The sequence below is a fragment of the Cimex lectularius genome, unplaced genomic scaffold, assembly GCF_000648675.2.
Source record: "Cimex lectularius strain Harlan isolate CLEC.00 unplaced genomic scaffold, Clec_2.1 scaffold38, whole genome shotgun sequence".
In the NCBI taxonomy this organism is placed as follows: Eukaryota; Metazoa; Arthropoda; class Insecta; order Hemiptera; family Cimicidae; genus Cimex; species Cimex lectularius.
In genome coordinates this window covers 1,596,988-1,616,247 of record NW_019392638.1, presented here as the reverse complement: position 1 = coordinate 1,616,247, position 19,260 = coordinate 1,596,988, and the positions used below count along the sequence as shown (strand labels likewise).

General features: G+C 36.0%; 3 protein-coding genes across 4 annotated transcripts; 2 read left to right on the top strand and 1 right to left on the bottom strand.

Annotated features, from left to right (window-relative positions):
• Positions 1 to 179: 179 nt before the first annotated feature.
• LOC106670021 (probable ATP-dependent RNA helicase DDX56) lies at positions 180 to 5,571 on the top strand. Its single transcript, XM_014399994.2, has 9 exons — positions 180 to 545; positions 626 to 787; positions 2,052 to 2,186; positions 3,669 to 3,856; positions 4,137 to 4,397; positions 4,513 to 4,935; positions 5,008 to 5,149; positions 5,223 to 5,420; positions 5,484 to 5,571. Exons 1-9 carry the CDS (start codon positions 477 to 479, stop codon positions 5,562 to 5,564), a joined length of 1,659 nt encoding a protein of 552 aa, XP_014255480.1. The 5' UTR covers positions 180 to 476; the 3' UTR covers positions 5,565 to 5,571.
• A 1,961-nt stretch (positions 5,572 to 7,532) lies between these two features.
• Positions 7,533 to 15,680, bottom strand: LOC106670011 (protein preli-like). The gene is made up of 3 exons (XM_014399978.1): positions 15,109 to 15,680; positions 10,404 to 10,617; positions 7,533 to 8,441 (listed from the first exon to the last, which is right to left on the bottom strand). The coding sequence occupies exons 1-3, from the start codon at positions 15,198 to 15,200 to the stop codon at positions 8,121 to 8,123; spliced, it is 627 nt and encodes a 208-aa protein (XP_014255464.1). The 5' UTR covers positions 15,201 to 15,680; the 3' UTR covers positions 7,533 to 8,120.
• LOC106670013 (transcription initiation factor IIA subunit 2) lies at positions 11,765 to 18,986 on the top strand. 2 transcript variants are annotated; one of them, XM_014399981.2, is made up of 4 exons: positions 11,765 to 11,863; positions 18,363 to 18,467; positions 18,537 to 18,666; positions 18,745 to 18,986. In XM_014399981.2, exons 1-4 carry the CDS (start codon positions 11,825 to 11,827, stop codon positions 18,777 to 18,779), a joined length of 309 nt encoding a protein of 102 aa, XP_014255467.1. In that variant the 5' UTR covers positions 11,765 to 11,824; the 3' UTR covers positions 18,780 to 18,986. The 2 variants fall into 2 exon arrangements, with proteins under 2 accessions (XP_014255467.1, XP_014255466.1); XM_014399980.2 differs by lacking the exon at positions 11,765 to 11,863 and adding an exon at positions 15,616 to 15,927.
• The last annotated feature ends 274 nt before the right edge of the window (positions 18,987 to 19,260 follow it).

Below are 19,260 nucleotides of genomic sequence, written 5' to 3'. Positions count from 1 at the left end.
TGTTAATTCATGTACTTACATAAAACAAACATACATAATAATTAATTACACTGATTTAAATCTTTACAGTTTCTGGCGCGATGCGCGCTTTCCCCCTACCACCGTTAAATAGAGAGTTCACTTAAAGATCGAGGTACAGAATTTGCCCTGTTTCTAATTACGAAGAGGTTACCCAGAATTCCTTTTGAAGCCTGAACTCCGAAATAATTTTACAAACTACCTCAGACCTAGGAACGGATATTTTTATGCCTTTTTAAGCGGAGTACCGTTATTCGTAACGGAACTTAAAACGTACACGTTGCAGAAGGCAGAGGACAGAATCGCCTGGAGGACGTGCCGAGTACCAGGGTCTGGCAGCGGTCCGCCATTTTAGCTGGAGTTTCACCACGTGTCACGTCTCTTTCGAGTTTCTTCGGTTCAGGAGTGGATCTCGCGCTTTTTGACCGGCGAAAGCCGTCAGAAAAAGATTCCCAGACATGGATGAACACGAAGAAGAGAAACAGGTCCAGTTCCACGAGATGGGCGTCGACGATCGCATTTTAAAGGTAAAAAGGTGAATTGACAGACTTTTACGGTTTGTGCCTTGGAAATCGACTTTTCAACTTTTGCGTTTCAATTTATACAGGCGATCGCCAAGTTGTGCTGGTTGGAACCGACGCCAGTCCAGGAGAGGGCCATACCGTTGCTGATCGAAGGGAAAGACGTGCTAATTAGAGCCAGGACCGGATCGGGTAAGACGGGCGCGTTCGCCATACCCGCCATCCAGAAGATTTTATCCTTGAAAGAAGTGAGTTTTCTTACTGGATACGTTAAAAAATGAACAAACACAAATAGAAAAACTAGAAAAACACCTGTAGGTACACTGCCAAGTGGTTCGGCTTATAGCTTCCTAACATTTTGTGCATGCACGTGTGCATTTGTTGTTCCGTTTTAAATAAAAATACATAAGGGATCATCTAAAAAAAAAAAAAACCTGAAAATTATGGGGTATGTTTACACTGGAGCTGACTTTTAGCCTGCCGAAGACTTCTGAATTTCAGACACCCAATTCTGCCGATGAAAGCAGTTACATTGGCCTGAATCCTATGGAAGTTTCAACTAATTTTTTGATATAGAATGTGGATGAAATGGGAGTTATTGAAATGTTGACTAAAAATTCACTTTTAAGGTACACACTGTTTAGAGTTGTGAATAGGTTAATGATATTTTTCTGGATAAGGAGGTAACAGGTGTATTTCATACGTTGTTCTTCCAACTGTTGGAAAAGCAATTTGGGGTTGGTCGCTGTAAACAGGGGAAAACGTGTATAATACGCATTCCTGTCCCTTAAGTTTTGATCACTCTGTATGGGAGGTCAACATAACTGTGGTTACAATAAGCGGAACCCACTGTTCAATGAAATGTCTGCAGATTCGGCCTATAAAAATAAATTTATTTTGTTTAGTGTTGTCAGTCAGTAGAGTTTGGTCGAGTAGGTCGATCTTGGTGTAACCATTTCTACCAAAGCCCATTCTGTTAATTACTTTCGGTTGGCTGATGTAAACATACCCTAAGAATCCTACAAATTGTTTCAGAGATATAGCTGTGTACATGATTGTACATTTACACAGGTGATACTGTTGATACAATTACGATAATCTTCATTGGGGACTATCTGGAAACCAACTCTCATAATCCTTGCAAATTTCATCAAAATCCTTTTAATGGCTTGGAGTGTGAACAGGACTACATACATTTGCGCTTGTGCAGGCTATACCGTTGATCCGATTTGGATGAAATTCATAGGGACCATCCAGAAACCAACCTACACAATCTCAGAAAATTTTATAAAAAATGGTCTCCTGGTTTCGCAGTGCAGGGGTTTACAAAGTATTGACTAGTCAGGCACAAAACGAAATTTGTACATAATAAAGGTCTGAAACGCAAAATGCGAGTGGTAGTTTTGATTTTGGAGGGCCACAATTTTTTCAACTTCTTGCATGAACAAGGCTTTGTTTCCTTCCACCTGTGGTATTTTGGAAGCAAAATTATTGACTTTTTTTGTAATTTAGAGTTCACCAGAGCAACATGTGAGGATCCTGGTACTTGGGCCAACGAAGGAACTTTGTCATCAGATCCACAAACATATCTTGCAACTTACAACCAAGTGTTCGAGAGAAGTTAGAGCTGTCGACGTTTCTCCCCAGGTATTTTTGTTTAGATTTTTTTTCGTTCTTAAATTTATTGTACTCTCGTCATTCAAGTAATTATTCACAAATTAACTGAACAAGTCTTCATGAAAGGAAAAAGTGGTATTATGGTTTGATGTTGAATCCCTTGAATGACCGTTAAAATAAACATGTTAATAATAAAATTGAAAATCTTGATAATAATAAAATTGAAAAAAAACATGGACGTAAAAAAAGAACTTTCCCCTCTCCTCCCCCCAAAAAAAATCGTTTTGGAACAGTTTCCAGTATAAATTACAAAATAAAGTAACTATATCATTGTTGTTGTATTGTTAAAAATACATCTAAAGACACTGGAACAACATGATTTTCTTTACCAAGGGGCCAAATATAAATATCTAGATTTTCTCGATGCTGGGTTTAGAAGGATAGTGAAAAAATCTCTTTCTGTGGCATCATGATCTCCCTCAAACCTTCCCTGGTTTATGCCTTTAGCTTTCAATTCTAAACATTTCGTTATAAGGAAAAAAACAATATAGGATAAGGAGGATGACTACTTATTTTTTCCTTATCTTAATCCATGCCATTTTCTAGTTTTAACATGTCATGATGGTCATCGCATGGCTCATTGGTAGCACCAACAACACATTTATGACGGTGAGTGTGATATCGTGCTCTTGCTTCTCCCATTGAGGTTCTGAGGAGCATGCCTACCCCTGCCTGGACACCTCAGGTACTGCGTGTAATATCCGCTCCTAGACTCTTCACTTTTAGACAACTGTGAAGTTGAAAAAAGTGTTCTGTTTAAAACAGTAGAGCCATTATATTGTCTAAATTTCCCTCTTTTACTAGTGCTAAAATAATAACTTTAACTTTACAAAAATAATAACAGCACACTGCTTCTACGAACTTCAGGTCTAAAAATGAAGAGAGTAGCAATAGAGATCGCTCTCTTAGATCTGCATAGTGAGGTAGGGATGAGTGCAATATAACATTCTCAGTACCTCAAGTAGGAACGAAGAGTGCTGACCTTGCTGAATGGGATAAGGTGACATGATCAATGGCATGGCTCATTGGTTAACTTAACAACTTGTACACTTACCGTCTTTTGTGTTTTGTTTTTCATTGCTAGTAAAAGCACAACGGAAAGATGTGCCAACTCTTGGGACATGAACGAACTGCCCCTTGCAGTACAGGCTGACCCAGAATGTGGGACATTGAATCGAATCAGCCCCACAACAATGTTCCCACTGTGGGCTAAGCGTTAGATCCATGTCCCTATCTCTAAAAAATTAATATGTTCACTGCAGAACTGAAGAATTAGTTAGATTTATTATGATATCGATATTATATATTAAATTTGAAACAACTGAGAGCCTGACGGCGAGTCATGATGCCAACACAGCATCATACATATTGAAAACAACTACTAAATACTTTAAATAACTATTAACTATTACTGAATGAAATCTCACTTGGTTTATGCAATTTTGTTTCCAGGTGGATATAGCAGTCCAGAAGCCATTATTGGTCGATCTTCCTGATATTGTTATTGGGACTCCGGCAAGAGTTTTGAAACACATAAATGCCAGTACATTAAACCTGAAAGAGCTCGTTATGGTGATAATTGATGAAGCTGATTTAATGTTTTCATTTGGTTATGAATCTGACACCAAGGAAGTTGTTAAGTACGTTGATTTGTTTTTTTTTTATATCATTTTCCTTACAAAATTCACAGGGCATGAAGAAAATACTTAATCGGAGATTAGTGGGTGAAAATCTAGTGGCATGTTCATAGTTAATCATGACTAGATATTTCACTCATTTGTTTCTCATTGAGCAATCAACAGTACTGACCAATATGCTTTATCAATTGTTGTAAATTTATATTTGTAAAATAAGTAAAACATGTAAAAATGACATGGGATTTTCAAGTTTTCCTTCAACAAGAGATTTTTGTTTGTATAGACATCTGCCGAGGGTGTGCCAGGGTGCTCTTGCAAGCGCAACACTTTCTGAGGATGTTTTGTCCCTCAAAAAACTAGTACTTCATAATGCTGTAACCTTAAAACTGCAAGAGTCTGAATTGGCGCCTATAACTCAATTATCTCATTATAAAGTTTATGCAGAAAAAGACGATAAACCAGCGTACATCTATACCTTCTTGAAGCTTGGGTTGATCAGAGGGAAGACAATCATATTTGTCAACACTGTCGATAAAGGATATAAGTAAGTTATATTAGAGATTGTTGAATGATTTTTCTACTCGCTTCTTAATTTTAAATTAGTTGCTAGCTGAACATTGTATAAATGTTTGGATTCACGTATAGAAATTTGATTTCAGGCTAAAGCTGTTTCTTGAGCAATTTAAAATACCCAGTAGTGTACTCAATTCCGAGTTACCCGCTGCATCCCGATGCCATACAATTTCACAATTCAATCAGGGGAAATATGACATTCTAATTGCTTCGGACGAGGCTACATTGGATGACCCTTTCAACACAAATACAGACAAGCAGAAAAGCAAAAGGGTCAAAGACCAAGAATCGGGCGTTTCGAGGGGAATAGATTTTCAAGAGGTTTCTACCATAATCAACTTCGATTTCCCAATGACAATCAATCTTTATATTCACCGGGCCGGTAGGACTGCTAGGGGGTTGAACAAAGGCACCGTCCTCTCACTTATTAATGTAGGCGAAGCGCCGAGGTTGGAAGACGTTGACAATTACCTAAAACAATCTCTCACAGGCAGTGACACAATTTTTAAGTAATTATTGTTAATTGAAATGAAGATTTGACAAGTAACAGAAATTGTAAATTTTGTCATTATATTTTGCAGAGAGTATAAACTCAGTATATCTGAGATTGAGAGCTTTAAATATAGATCGAGAGACGCTTGGAAAACAGTGACAAGAAGTGCTGTCAGAGAGGCCAGGCTTAAAGAAATAAAACAGGAAATTTTAAATAGTCAAAAACTTAAAGTAAGCATCGAGATTTGAAATTTAAATTTGTGAGTTGTTTGTTAAGTTAGGTTTTAAAAATAAAATTTTGTAGGGCTATTTTGATGATAATCCAAGAGATCTTAAAACACTGAGGCACGACAAAGTGCTGAAGACAGTCCGTGGGCAACCGCATCTTAGCAATGTTCCTGAGTACATTGTACCGGAATCGTTGAAAAACATACCTGGCTTGGTCAAAGTAAAGAAGGCGAAAAAGTTCAAGCCAAGCAATACAGAAAATATGAAATACAAAGTATGCCAACTCCATTTTTAAATCCAAACAATTTCATTAATCTTATAAAATTTATTGTTTCAGTTCAAAAGATCGAACCCTTTAAGCGGATTTGATTTTGATAAGATTGATGAAGAATTGAACAAGACCAAACGAAGAAAGTGATTTTTTTAAAAATAAATAAATGTAAATAATTATTGTAAATATAGTACAATTTTTAAAAAAATATATGTTATCTATGCAGTATAAACAACCCCACAAAAATAATGGTTTGCTTGACAAATCTATCCTTAAAAAACTATGCCATTTAAGTATGATACTATTTATCCTTAATAATAATTATAATTAATTAAGGTTTTTAGTTGAGATAAAAAAGTCTGGCATGAGCGGGATTCGAACCCACGATCTTCGGCTAGATACGCCGCTGCTCTACCACTTAAGCTATCGTGACCTCGATCCACTCGGACACCAACCTCCCATCTCAACTACACCTTTTGAATTTTACCTCCTTTTTGCCAGTGGTAGAGCAGCGGCGTATCAAGCCGAAGATCGTGGGTTCGAATCCCGCTCGTGCCATTGACTTTTTTATCTCAACTAAAAACCTTAATCAATTATAATATATTAATTGGTCAAGCGGACCACGAAATTAGTGAACTTAATAATAATGTGCTGTTGAATTTGTTCAACCAATGATCATTGGCAAGAAGTGCTTATTGTATTGATCCTAAAAGAGAGCAAGGACCTGATCTGGCAATAAGTTAAAGAACTATCCTAGTGACAAACTGCCTGTGGAAACTCTAGTCTATGGTGAACAGTTGATTGACTTGGACAATAAAGGAACTTTACAGTCAATATCAAGCAGGGTTCGGAAGGCATCACTCCTCTATGGACCATTTGTCTCCTCGAAGCTGTTCATATGTTTTTGATTGTGTTCTTTGGCCTCGGATAAATTAGCACAATTTTTTCAGGTCTTCCTAGAGAATCGCAGAATGTGAGTCAGACTGGGATCTGAGCTATTGGGGGACCGGGTCAAAGAGAATGCTATCCTCCAGGGATTGGTGATGAGTGTGATGCTATTAATGCTAGTAGTGAATGGAATTCTTGACTGCACGTCGCATTCCCCCACAGATAAAAAAATTGCTCTTAGCCAATGACCTCTCTGTTGTTGGTAGAAATTTAACAGGTTGGAGAGGTGATGCAATCGGCATTAACCCTGTGACTGAGCCTGAGGAAGCTGGTGTACATACTCTCTTCGTCACAAACTATGTTCAACTACTTTTGCAAACTCAGAATGGCTCACTGTATCAGAAACACTTGGTGCGATGCATGGGGAGGGTGGGTTCCTCAGCCTGATATTCGATGAAATGTTGAGATAGCAGTCATACACCGAAACCGTCGAGGTCCGTTGCAGGAAAACCTTCGGCCTGTTGAAATATATTATTCGCTTCATGTGAGGAGCCAATAGGTAGACTCTACTGAAAGTATGAAGGCTGCTATGCTTGAAACTTTTATGGTTCTATGGTTATCCCTCGGCCCTGAATACATACCTTGCAAAGCTGGATAGGCTCAATACAGCCACTCTATAGAGAGGTAATAACCAGGGCCTTCGTGTGGTTTCAGCACTTTCAGTCCCTCGGCCCAGCCATTGCTGAATGTGGTAATGGAATGTCCACATTTGCTGTAGTCGAGGGAACATTGACAATAGTTGTATTTTTTTACACATTTTATTTGCTTTACTGTACATATGTCACATTCCTAAGATATTGGAGGAATTTAAGATCTTCAATCATTTTCAGTGTTGGCTCCAGTTTGCAAGGGTTCCGACTTCCAATATAAACCTGAGAGTACTACTACTAGACTTAACATTATAGTCTTAACAATCTCAAACATTGACCCCCATTTTTTGTAGATTTCTTTCAAAAGATTTGATCAATCTAAGTATATAGTTATTTAAATATAAAGTTCAGGTGGTTTTTACAGTTAAGTATGGTTGCCTGGTATATGTGCCTTCAATGTGGAAAAATTAGTCGTTTCTGATCATTTTGGTCTGGTTGGTACATTTCGGCTTTTCGCTCTCTTCAGTGGTGGGTTAATTAAATAATGCCTTATAAGATAAGACAAGGACGCAAATGATACTGTTGGAAATGTTTTATTTAATCTACAAATTACATGATGCTATAACTAAATTTTAACATATAATTGTTGCATTGTAATTAATAGTCTATCTTAAAATTGCACAGGGCCTCTCTGGTGCTAAGGCTTTTTGTCATTCTTAAGTAATTTGAGAATGTAAAAGATTGAACACAATAATCAGACTGCTGAAATAAATGGCTTTGTCTAATTTTTTTTTTTTTGGAATGATATTGAAAGATAGTGACAGTTGTAGAATGTTGACTAACGAAAATGTTGAACAGAATGGAATGATCTACACAAAATTCATAGCTAATACATCCGTAAGAAAACTAGTGTTTTTGATTGAGTAGTGTACACATCAACTCATAAAACGTCCGCTCAACCCATCTCCAATTTACTCTGTTTTATGCACTTAAAACAAATCTGGCAAAATTATATTCGGTAACAACAAACCATCGGATTTGTACACACAGTGACAGAAAGGATTTTATTGCTCGCTGTATAACAACCGACAGGGTTAAAGTTTGTAAGTCGGATGATGGCTATCCATGTTGCTGAATTTAACAGACTCAGGCAAAAGTCTTGAGATCAAACGGATGGCTCGCACTTGGCATACAGGGTTTCCGCCTTAGCCTTGGCCAGCTCCGACGCTTTCTTAGCCGCGTCCCTCAGCTTCTCAGCGTTTGTCATAGGGGCATGTGGTTGGATCGAGGGTGGGAACATCGAGGACAAGACATAGTTGAAGCCCCGCACCATCTTGACACAGTTCTTTTTCAACCGTTCCACTCCAAACGCCTGGATGGCTCGTCCGAACCCTAGCACTTGAGAATCTACCCACGCAGACCTCTCTGCTATAGTCCAGTTGGGGTTCTCTTCGCTAACTCTGTATGTAACCTTTTCAACAACACTCTGCAATAAAAAATATGAAATAATTTAAAAACAACCTATTCTGAAGATGTACAAATGAAAATAATATAAGGGGTTTTCAATATTTTTTTTTAAATATGCAATCACAACCACTTCTATCTTCTACACTCTTAATATTTATTAGTACTGCTTTCCATGCTGCAAATTGCAGCAAAGAAGCAATTCCACTCACACCAATATAAAAATGTCAGTTTCAAACTTACAACAATTATTTTATGAACCATCTAGTTAGTATTACTGTCCGATTTCTTCTGGAAATTTTTTCTGATCATCCTGGTCCTGTCACACTGTTTCTATCAGTGTTTTGACATTCTGCTATCTTCAGGGATGGTTTTCTTTTGTAAAATGGGTAGGATTTAGGTCATAATACACTAAGAGGCAAAAAAAGTGGTCACCTACATATTTTTTAGTAAATACTTGCATTCATTATAATCTTTTTTTTGTTTAATTTTATATTTTTAAAGAATAATATAAGATATAGGCAAAATAAAAAATTAAACTGATTAAAACACTTTTGCCAAAAAATTTTCAATGGAGACAATGAAGAAAATACTCATTTCAGTACTGAGTATTTCTTCCTCTTGCACTGATCCGTGCTTACATTCGAGTGGCATTGATTTTATGAGGTATTGAATGTAGGCTGTGGAATAATTTCATACTACTCCAACAGCGCCATCCTTAATTTCTGCAAATTTTCTGGCTTCTCTGGGCTACCTTTGACCCTCTGACTAGTCACAAAGGTGTTCGATAGGGTTTAAGTCGGAAACATTCTAGCCACTCCAAACGTTGAATTGAAGCCCGTTCCAAGCGGTCACCAACTATCCTAGTGTGGGGCATTGCATCATCAAAATAAAACAGTCGCCAATATGTTGCATATAACAACTTCTTCTGATAACATACCTTAAATGAATCGCACAGCTGTTAGGGAACCCTCGATGAAGATCAAGTTTGTGTGATCTTCCATAGAAATGCCTGCTCAAACCATAACACCACCACCTCCAAAGCTTTTTCAGAGTGAAAATGTTGCGGAGATATTCTGCTCTCCTGTTCTTCTCCAAACCCTCTCTCGGCCGTCAGAACATCTCAAACAAAACCTTGATTCATCCAAAAACAAGATTTTAGTCCAATCTTGCTCAGACCAATTGAAGTGATTTCTTTCAAAACTTAACTGAGCTGTTCTGTGCCTTGTTAGAAGTTCTAGACCAGTGGCAGGCTTTCTCACACATAACCCAGCATCTGAAAGTCTTTGCCTTACAGTGTGTACTTGTCATTAACATTTCTAATTTGAAGTCATTGCTTGATCTCAACAGGGTTAGAATGTAGATTACAGAGTATGTGTGAAACAATGAAGCGATCATCTCTCTTAGACGTGACAATTAAATGAGACCTGATCCATGCCTTCTTGATTAACCTCCAGTATCTTGATTGCAATAGAAGACCCTTTGGACAATCGTACTGGGAATGCAAAGCACCCTGGCCACATACGCTTGACTTCTTTCATCTTCCAACAATGCTATGATTCTAGCCGAAACTCAAAACCATCACTCAGATCAATTTGAAACTTAAACATGGCACAACTTAAACAAATAAAACCACCAAAACATTAGAAAGCTTTTACTGAAAAACTAACTAAGAAGAACTATTCAAATATTTGTTTACAAAATACAATTTTAAACACAAATGGGAGATGCTGCTGTTTTATTTACCTCTAATCCTTTAAAACAGACCAAATATTATTGTAAGATAATGGAGGATTATCTAAGAGGTCTTAAAAATAGTAAGGGTGGCCACTTTATATGCCTACTAGTATACAAACTAGTGCACAATACAAAAACCTACAAGAGACTAGGGTGATCAGAAATGTCTAAACTAATCATTGATTTAATTTTAATGTCGCTGTCATAAAAGTATATTTGAAAATATAATTACAGTTTGACCACCTACCATAACTTTTGTGTAACCAAGGTTTTTGGTGTAAGTTGTGAGCACCTTTTCTTTAGGATCTACAACCGACTCCTCGATAACTTTGACAATTGGTGTCCCGACGAACCTTTCTCCCCACTTGGGGACCCTGTTTGTTTTAGTTAGAAGTCTTTTTGTGAACAGCTTATTCCCCTTCACTTCCCTGTGAATTGTGTCTTCAGACAGGACGTGCTTGCTGTATTAAAAAATTAATTAATTAGATATTATGTAAATTAAAGTTTAAAAGCCTCCTACCAATTCCTGAAACACTTCCTTTCACCGACATTTTGTTTACTAATATATTAGAAAAAAGAGACAACAGAATCAGCTAGATTAAATAATTAAATAGTAATAAAATAGTTTTCTGTCCTGTGTTTCTGTATCAGTTATTTTGTTTCTTTGTAAATTTCCCACTAAGTTCACCTTTGGTTTGTCAATTTATTACATGGGCTGTAATAGATGGTAAAAATAATCATTCCCTATTTTTATTAAAAAAAATTAAATTTGACCACTCCTTTTCTTTATTTTGTGATTGATAATTAGCCATAGGTTTGAATAAATTTAAATACTAGATCAGATCTGGTGTTATTTACTTATTTTTTTCAAGAGATGAAAGTATATAGAGGAATTGAATATCTCTTTTAATCGCTGATTGAAACGGATAGTTCTACTTACGAACTGGTTTTAAGCAGCAACCTGGGTTTGGAGCTTTAAATGCTCATCATCAGGCTGAAATGTACAAACACATTTTATGACAGAATCCTATGGTTTGAAAAACGTGCTTGTGCATTTCTGCCTGATGATGTGCATTAACACTCCAAATCTAGAACTATCCTTCCTACTGGAAGAATTTCATCTTATTCCACCTCAATTATTTCTACTTTTAATCACTATTAAAAATAAATAAATAAATTAGAAAAAGGACAACAATAACAAAGAAAAGAAGAATAAATATATACAGAATGAAATTTATGCTCTTCATTTTCTTAACATTCTTTTGTACCATTATGGTGTGGTTTTTATGAATCAAGCAGTCAGTTGAGTCTTTTTTTCTTCCATTATAATAATCTGTAATATTTTAACACATAAATATTGCTATAAGAAAATAGTTTTAATATGCCTAAATGAAAGCTTGGGAAAATTTACAAGTTCCACAAATTCCAGTACAAATCTAAACAATTAATTATATCATTCCCAAACTTTCCACTAAAAACGTTTACTTCCTTGAATAGAGCCAGGGTTCCCATGGCTTATTACAAGGATCTCAAGGATGTCAAATAGTTAAAGAGCAAGGTTTTTTTTCTAGCCAATTGCCTCTTTAATTGTTTCTTACTATTCCAAAGCACAATCTTATCTGATTAAACAGTTATCACTTGTATTAATCTAATTATTAGCAGAAACCAATGGCGTTTCACATCAATACAGCTGAATTCTTGTCTGTGGTAAGTAAAAATTATCATTTTACAAGAGAACCCTGTATGAATAATCATAATAACCCTAATGAAAAAATAAAAAATGCAATTGGTTTTGAAACACAAATTTCAGTGCTGGAGCTAGGTCAGGTCTCTGAAGACATCTTTGACCAGTAAAAATAGTAACAGAACCACAGTCAGCCCTCAAAATGGTTGTACAAACAGGGCAGATACGAAAAATGAGGTTAACAATAAAGAACTGAACCTTCTGAATTGACTTAATAAACAATCTAGGATATTTAAGAAGAATAGGTTGTTTAAAAAAAGGGCGAATGAACAAGGGTCAAAAATTATTTACTAAGGATGGATTATTTATTTATTTTTATTTGTGACAATTCTCCACTTTTCACACTATAAAGAACCTTGCATAACAAAATTTCTGTGATGTATGAAGTAAGGGCCTAGAATGCTGCCTTGTGGTACACATAATATGCATTATGACATTTTACCAAGTTACCAAATTAGACAATCACCTTCAATCAGTACACAGGAATCGAAAGAAACGAACAAGCAGATTGTTGAATCCTTTTTTGGCAGGAAGCTGCCACACTTGACAGGATGGACCTTCTGTTGGGTAAAAAATACATGTGATTAAATAAATTGTTAGAACAAAAGACAAGACAAGGAGTACTTGAAAATCTCATCACAATTGAACATTTAGGGCCTGGGGACAAGTGATATTCCATTTCATTTTGATGTTCCTCTTCGAAGATCTGCCTTATGCAAAGGTTGAATCAAGAGTTGATTTAAAAATATTATGCTGCAAGAGTTTTAGATTTGCCTAAACAGGAACAGTCAGGAATTCTGTGGTACCAGGATCGGGAGGCCTAAGAGCCAGGGGACCAGCCTACCACCGATTTATCATATTTCACATTTTGAGACATCACACCACTGTTTCGGAGACGTCTCAAAAACTGTGCATTTCATGTGTCAATTAGCACTAAAACAGTAAGAAGGTGATTTGTAGAAATGAGTCTACATCCCAGAAGGCCAACAATGGGTCAGCACGTACTTGAGACCATTGTCAGGACTTCTTAGAGTTTGCAAGGGACACCGACATCGGACGACAACTGTAATGAAGGAATGTTATGTTTTCAAACTTAGTTTTCTCTCCCTTCACCAGATGGATGTCTTCGAGTTTATTGGTCTACAGCCAATGCAATAGAGGTTCGTTCGGAAGTGGTTCAGTTATGATGAGGAGTGGAACTACTTTGGAGGCAAAAATGGAGTTAAACATTTTATGCAGAAATCTACGTGAGAAATTCTTGAGGATGGTGTAGTACAATTTGCTTCTGTTGTTGGCAATTTTTGTTTAAGCAAGGTTTGCAATACCAACTGTTACCACCAGTGTAATGCAGTACCTTCAAGATGTTAATAATTGCACTCTAAGAAGGCCAGCCCATATCCCTGATTTGAACCACATTGAGCACACTTTTAGGACAAGCTCAGACATTGGGTAAAATGAAGAAATAACCCACCTAAAACCTTAGCTGAGCTGAGTGTTACTTTAGTAGATTTGGGATGAAATCCCTCAAGAAGTGGCTCAAAATTTAATTATGAGCATGTTTAAAAGATTAGAGTGAGAAATAAGAGCTAGAGAAGTAATACAACCTATTAAAGATTTTTAAGTTTGTTTTATATGTTTTATTAATCCATATACCAAGACCTTAGATAAAAAGTATAATTAATTGAAATTATGTTTTAAATTCATATTAATTTTATTTTCACTAAACAAATCTTTTAATAAATGCCTGAATTATAAAAAATGCAGAGAAAGGTTGCTCGATGTGTCCCACATAATAGAGGCGTGTCATGCCTTGGCTCCATACAGAGAGCGTGTAGGCATGCCGCCAGATTTAAGAAGAGTCCTCGAGCACGGTAGCGAGTTTCAGAGTCCCCTGTTCCGCTTTTTAGGGGAAATTGGGTTTTTTTTATTGTATATAGTATGTCTTATATGTTATGTGACTATATGTTTTGTCTGTGTGCATGTATTTATTAGCGTGAATGGCGAGGGGTGAGGGTGAATGTAACGTCATCATCGCCCCTCGAACGATAAAAGCGAGTGTGTGTTCAGGGTCGATGGCAGAATATTTATAAAAGTACCCCATCGACCCCAATCTAGTTTTGTTTAAGTGTAGGTCGGTGGAGGAATATCAAGTACTCCACCGACCAAACGAAATGAGTGTACTGTATGGATGTATTTAAGTGTATAAATGTATTTATTTGTATGAACATGTATAGAATATAGACTTAGTGGGGGCTGAAATGACCTAGATGTCGGAAGCCCCAGAAAAAAAAAATTATAAAAAATACAGGTATTACCTTTAATTAATTATACTTTTAATCTGAGGGCTTGGCTGAGATGAAAAAGTTAGTGACATGAGCAGGATTTGAACGCACGACCTTCAGCTCAATATGCTACTGTTCTAACTACTTGAGCTATCGTGACTTTGATCCACTCAACACCAACCCCTCATCCCAACCTGCATCCCTCCATTGGTATAATATTAATGAAAAGGCAAATATAAAAAAAATATCAACATTTCAGTGCATTGATTTTTTTTGTGTTTGTGGAGTGTATGTTATCAATATTGAAGGCAGTGATAAATAAGATGAACCGGAATGAACCAACAGTGACCAGATAACATAATCTTGAGAGCTTATGCTAAATATTTTTTGGGATTTGTGAGGAGTGGTCAAAAACGAGTCTTATTCTTGACCGCTCCTCACGAATCCAAAAACTTATGGAACTGGTTACTAAAAAAATACCCACGCTTACACTAAAGTTTCTCATTAGTCACCCCACTTTTACTTGGACCTTTACACAGTAACTGTACTATGTTTTCTATTTTCCGTTTAATCTAGAGAAAATCTAAAGATCATTTGCCCATGATATTTTAATTGAAAATTAAATGAAAAAGGTATTGCAGTGGTTTGTCAACTTGTCCATGACACCAAATATGTAGTTAGACGTTAAGCCCTTCAGCCTGGCAGGAATTACTTTACTAAGACTTCGTCAGCATAGTTATGTCTTCAAAACAATAAAATTAGCTCGCTGGAAAAAAAACAACGTGTTTTGCAACCCACTGCTCCAAATTAGGTTTATGGGTCATAACGATTGTTTTTAATGAACTACTATCAACATATTTTATGGTGTTGCGGAAGTACTCGGTTTATGGCAGGAGGCGAAGTGATTCAGAACCGCGATAACTCACCTTTCTGGATTCGGGTACCTCCTCCAGAATCCCTGGACGACCTGGTCCCAGGTAAACTGAAAGACGGTTTTGCTCTCGTAATACCTGACCATGTCGAGCCCGGTGGATCTTCACTTGTTCATAATCCGGATGAATGATGAAGTCGGTTGAGTTGCCTCGACTCTGACCCGAGCCTTCGCCCTTCTTCAACCAAAAAGAACCTTCGAAGTCCGAAAACGGAAAACGGACGTATAACACAACACTGCAATGCGGACCACCACAATTCCCGTTGGATCCAATATTTCCGAAACGGCCACCGTTTTTTTTTTAAATTTCTTATAAATATTTACGAACAAATATTATTTACGTATTTCTGTGATTTGGACTAGTTTTTCTGGACATTTTTTTGTTGTAATGGAGAATTTTGTCGTGTTTAGACCTAAGCCGTGCTAAAAACTGGAAACTCCCACCGTCGAGGCGACGACACTACTAAAAATGCCATATGACCAAACTTTGGATTTATAATGGAAATATTTTTTTACATATAAAAGTTTGTTTTAGAAACTAAATATTTCGATATTGAAGAAACTTTTACTGTTTACACTTACGGTGGCACTGACGTTGAAGAGGTTTTAAACCTTCAAATAACGTTTGCTCTTGTTTTGGGTGTTTTTCTCGTCCATTCTGGCAATTGTTCACCAACGTTCTTACTGTGTCAATTAAATCGTTTTTCCTTTTTTGTACAATTTACCTCGACTTTCACTCGAGATGACATACCAACTCTACAGGAACACGACCCTGGGCAACACGTTGCAGGAGAGTCTCGACGAACTCATACAGGTTTTTAATTTAATTTTCGATTTTCAAAAAACTTAACTACTTGCTTGCGACTTTCTTCTTACTTCGTTTCGCCACAATTACAAATTGTTATAAAAGTTTTTCTTCTCGAGCAGTTAACCTTTGGCTTAACATATTGATCCGATCGTTTGACGAAATTTGAATTTTGAGGTTTCCTCGTGAGGTCTGTGGGCTATAAACTTGCGGTTTGGCCGTTTCTAAACAGTTTGGATACCCCATTTTCTCTGTCTTCATCTGTCATACCACAGGACTACAATTTAGGCTGACTTAATAAATAAAACCCTATTTCCCAAATGTGTCCCCCTATGTCCAAATTGTCAAGCTTGATTAAAAGATTGGTGGTTACTTTTCCATCCTGCATTAACTAATCTGCAAAGTGTTACTTGACACGTAAATCGTTTTTGTCTCTTTTAAAAAAAACCTTTGGTTTTGATTCATAACTTATTGATCCATTATTTCATCCAACTTAAGCTTGATTTCCTTTGAGATCTGCTAGGTGGTGAACGTTTAGTTGGGTCGTTTCTGATCAATTAGTGTTCCCTGTCCAAACTGTTTTTTTGCCTGTCAGACCAAAATAAAGTTGGACAATTTGGTCAGCTATTTATTTGGTGAATAGGTATTTGTGTCTTGAGAAAGCCTAATTTGTAGTTTGGTCATTGCTAATAATTTTAGTCTGACAGACTGACAGTATGGATGGGTAGCCCAAAATAATCAGAAAAAAGACCGAACCATGGGTTCATTGTTCTGCAGACTTCAAGAGAAATATCACAAGCTTAGTTTTGCTAAAACATCAAACAATATGTTATGATTCAAGATCAAAGGTTTTATTTATAGAAATAATGATTTACTATGTCCAACAACAGTTTGCAGGTTGGTTTGTGCAAGTTATGAACATTAAATAGCCACTAAATCCTTTTAAATGAATATTTGAAGATGATGAGATGCAGTCTGGTGTGACGTAGGTTTTAGAAAAACATTTTCTTTATCATGCCAACATTTTGATCTTTACTGAGATCATCTTCAGGGCTCAAAGTGTTTGTTTATTGAGTAGGTGTGTCATTCTTGTGTGACGTGTTGAGAGTGCCTTTTAAATGAAGTTGGAAATTTGGTCAGCTATTTATACACTATTTATACACACACCAAATTACAAAGTGTTGTTGGACGCCATAAATCGTTTTTAATTCTATAAATAAAACCTTCGATTTTGAATCATAACTTACTGATCCTTTCTTTCATCAAAATTGAGTTTAATTTCCTTTTGAGTTCTGCGAGTTGATGAACCTATCATTTCGATGTTTCTGATCATTTTTGGCTATCCAGCCACACCGTTAGCCTGTCAGCCTAAACTGACAATGACCAAACTACAAATTAGGCTTTCTCAACAAACAAATTTGCCAAATAGTGGTTATTTATCATTCATGGCTTGCTTGCAGAAACTAATTTGAAGATTAGTGTTGCTTGACATCATAAATCATTATTATTTCTCTTTTAAAAAACCCTTGGTTTTGAACCCTGAAAAACGTCAATTTCAACAGAACAGTTTCAATTCTTTTCCAGCAAACCTCATTGTTATGGGTGGTAACTTAAATTATAATTTCAAGTATACATTGGGGGTCATAACAGTATTTTCATAGCACTAATTTGAAAATATCACGCAAAAGAAAATCATTGTGAGGTCTGCGGGCTGACAGTTCTTATCGTTGCTGTTTCATTGCCATCTTTGATGTTGAGTTTGTTGTTCAAAGTAATAATTATAGGCTGAAAAAATATCTCTTCTCAATATGAGGTGAAATGTAGCCTTCAAAATGTACCTTTTTAAAAAGTCAATTTAAAAACCTTAATAGCTGAGACAGTTTTGTTACTATTATTATTTCTCTGTGGTCACTGGTGACCAGTTTCCCTTTTTTCCACTGCGGCCTAATAGACCTTGAAAAGTGCACTATCCTAAAGTTTAGCTCTTTCCAGGGCTCCTTTTTGCTTGTTTCTTTAGGTGTCAATATCTCCTTTAAGAAGAGGCTAAACTGTTTCTGGGCTAATGCATTATTCACAAAGGACATGATATGATGTTTTTCCATGTCATGTCTCAGTTTTTCCATTTTCGTACAAGTACAATTTTTAATTATGCAAATTGTCTGCAAATTCACCTGTCAAAATATCAACAGTTTTATGTAGGAGAAATCAATGGATATTAGAATTCTACATAACTTTTGCTTCAACAATTACAATATATATTTTATTGGGATTATTTTTGGTTCTCCATCTCAATTTCTTACTTAATTTAATTAAAAATTAGTTTATTTTCATGGCTACACTTCCATAGTAGTGCAATTTTTTTTCTAAAATGTTTATGATATGTAGTTTGTGTTTTACTTTATAAGCATACAATATAATAATCAATTGTTTTCTTTTGATTAAAGTATGGGCAAATTACACCGACTCTAGCGATTAAAGTTCTTCTTCAGTTTGATAAGTGTATAAACAACGCCCTTGCCACAAGAGTTCGCTCGAGGCTTACTTTCAAGGTTTTTATTATTGAAATATATACTCATTTTCGTTTATTTGTTCAAACGTCTTTGTTCTTCGGTTTGCAGGCGGGGAAACTTAATACTTACAGGTTTTGTGATAACGTCTGGACATTTATGCTGAACGATGTCGAGTTCCGGGAGGTCCAAGAAGTCGCCAAGGTCGACAAAGTGAAAATTGTGGCATGTGACGGGAAAAGTATGTTCTGTTTTAGTATAATTTCTATTTTTATAAAATATTTATGATTTTACTTATTTGATTGTTTGTCTTTTTTAGGCTTTGGAGATGACAACTCTTCGTCAAAAAGATGATTCGAGGATGATGATTAATTTTATCTTTTTCCTCCTTTTTTATCTTTCTTTCTTGTTTTAATAAGTAAATATTTGTTCTAATTTTACTATACCTTTTCCTGATTGTTTTCAAGTTGTACACACCAAACTAAAATTTCATTTTGTTTTTATTAGGGTGAATTATACTTAAAACTGGAGGAAATTGTGTCTCTAGATTGATTGAAGGTCCATTGTTTTTTATTCCGCATTGCTCTAAATCAATTAGTTCAAATATTCCTTAAAAATTAATAATTATTTATTAACCAAATGATACAATTCCAATCAACAAGTTTAAAACAGATATTGTACTTATAACTGAATTAAGCTGATATTTTTGTTACAATTGCCTTGCCCTCAATCACACCCAGATACCAATGGTATATACAATTAATCCTAGGAGAGATCAACAGTTGTTTGTTAACCAGCTGTAAGAATCCACTAAAATCTATATTGTACCACAATA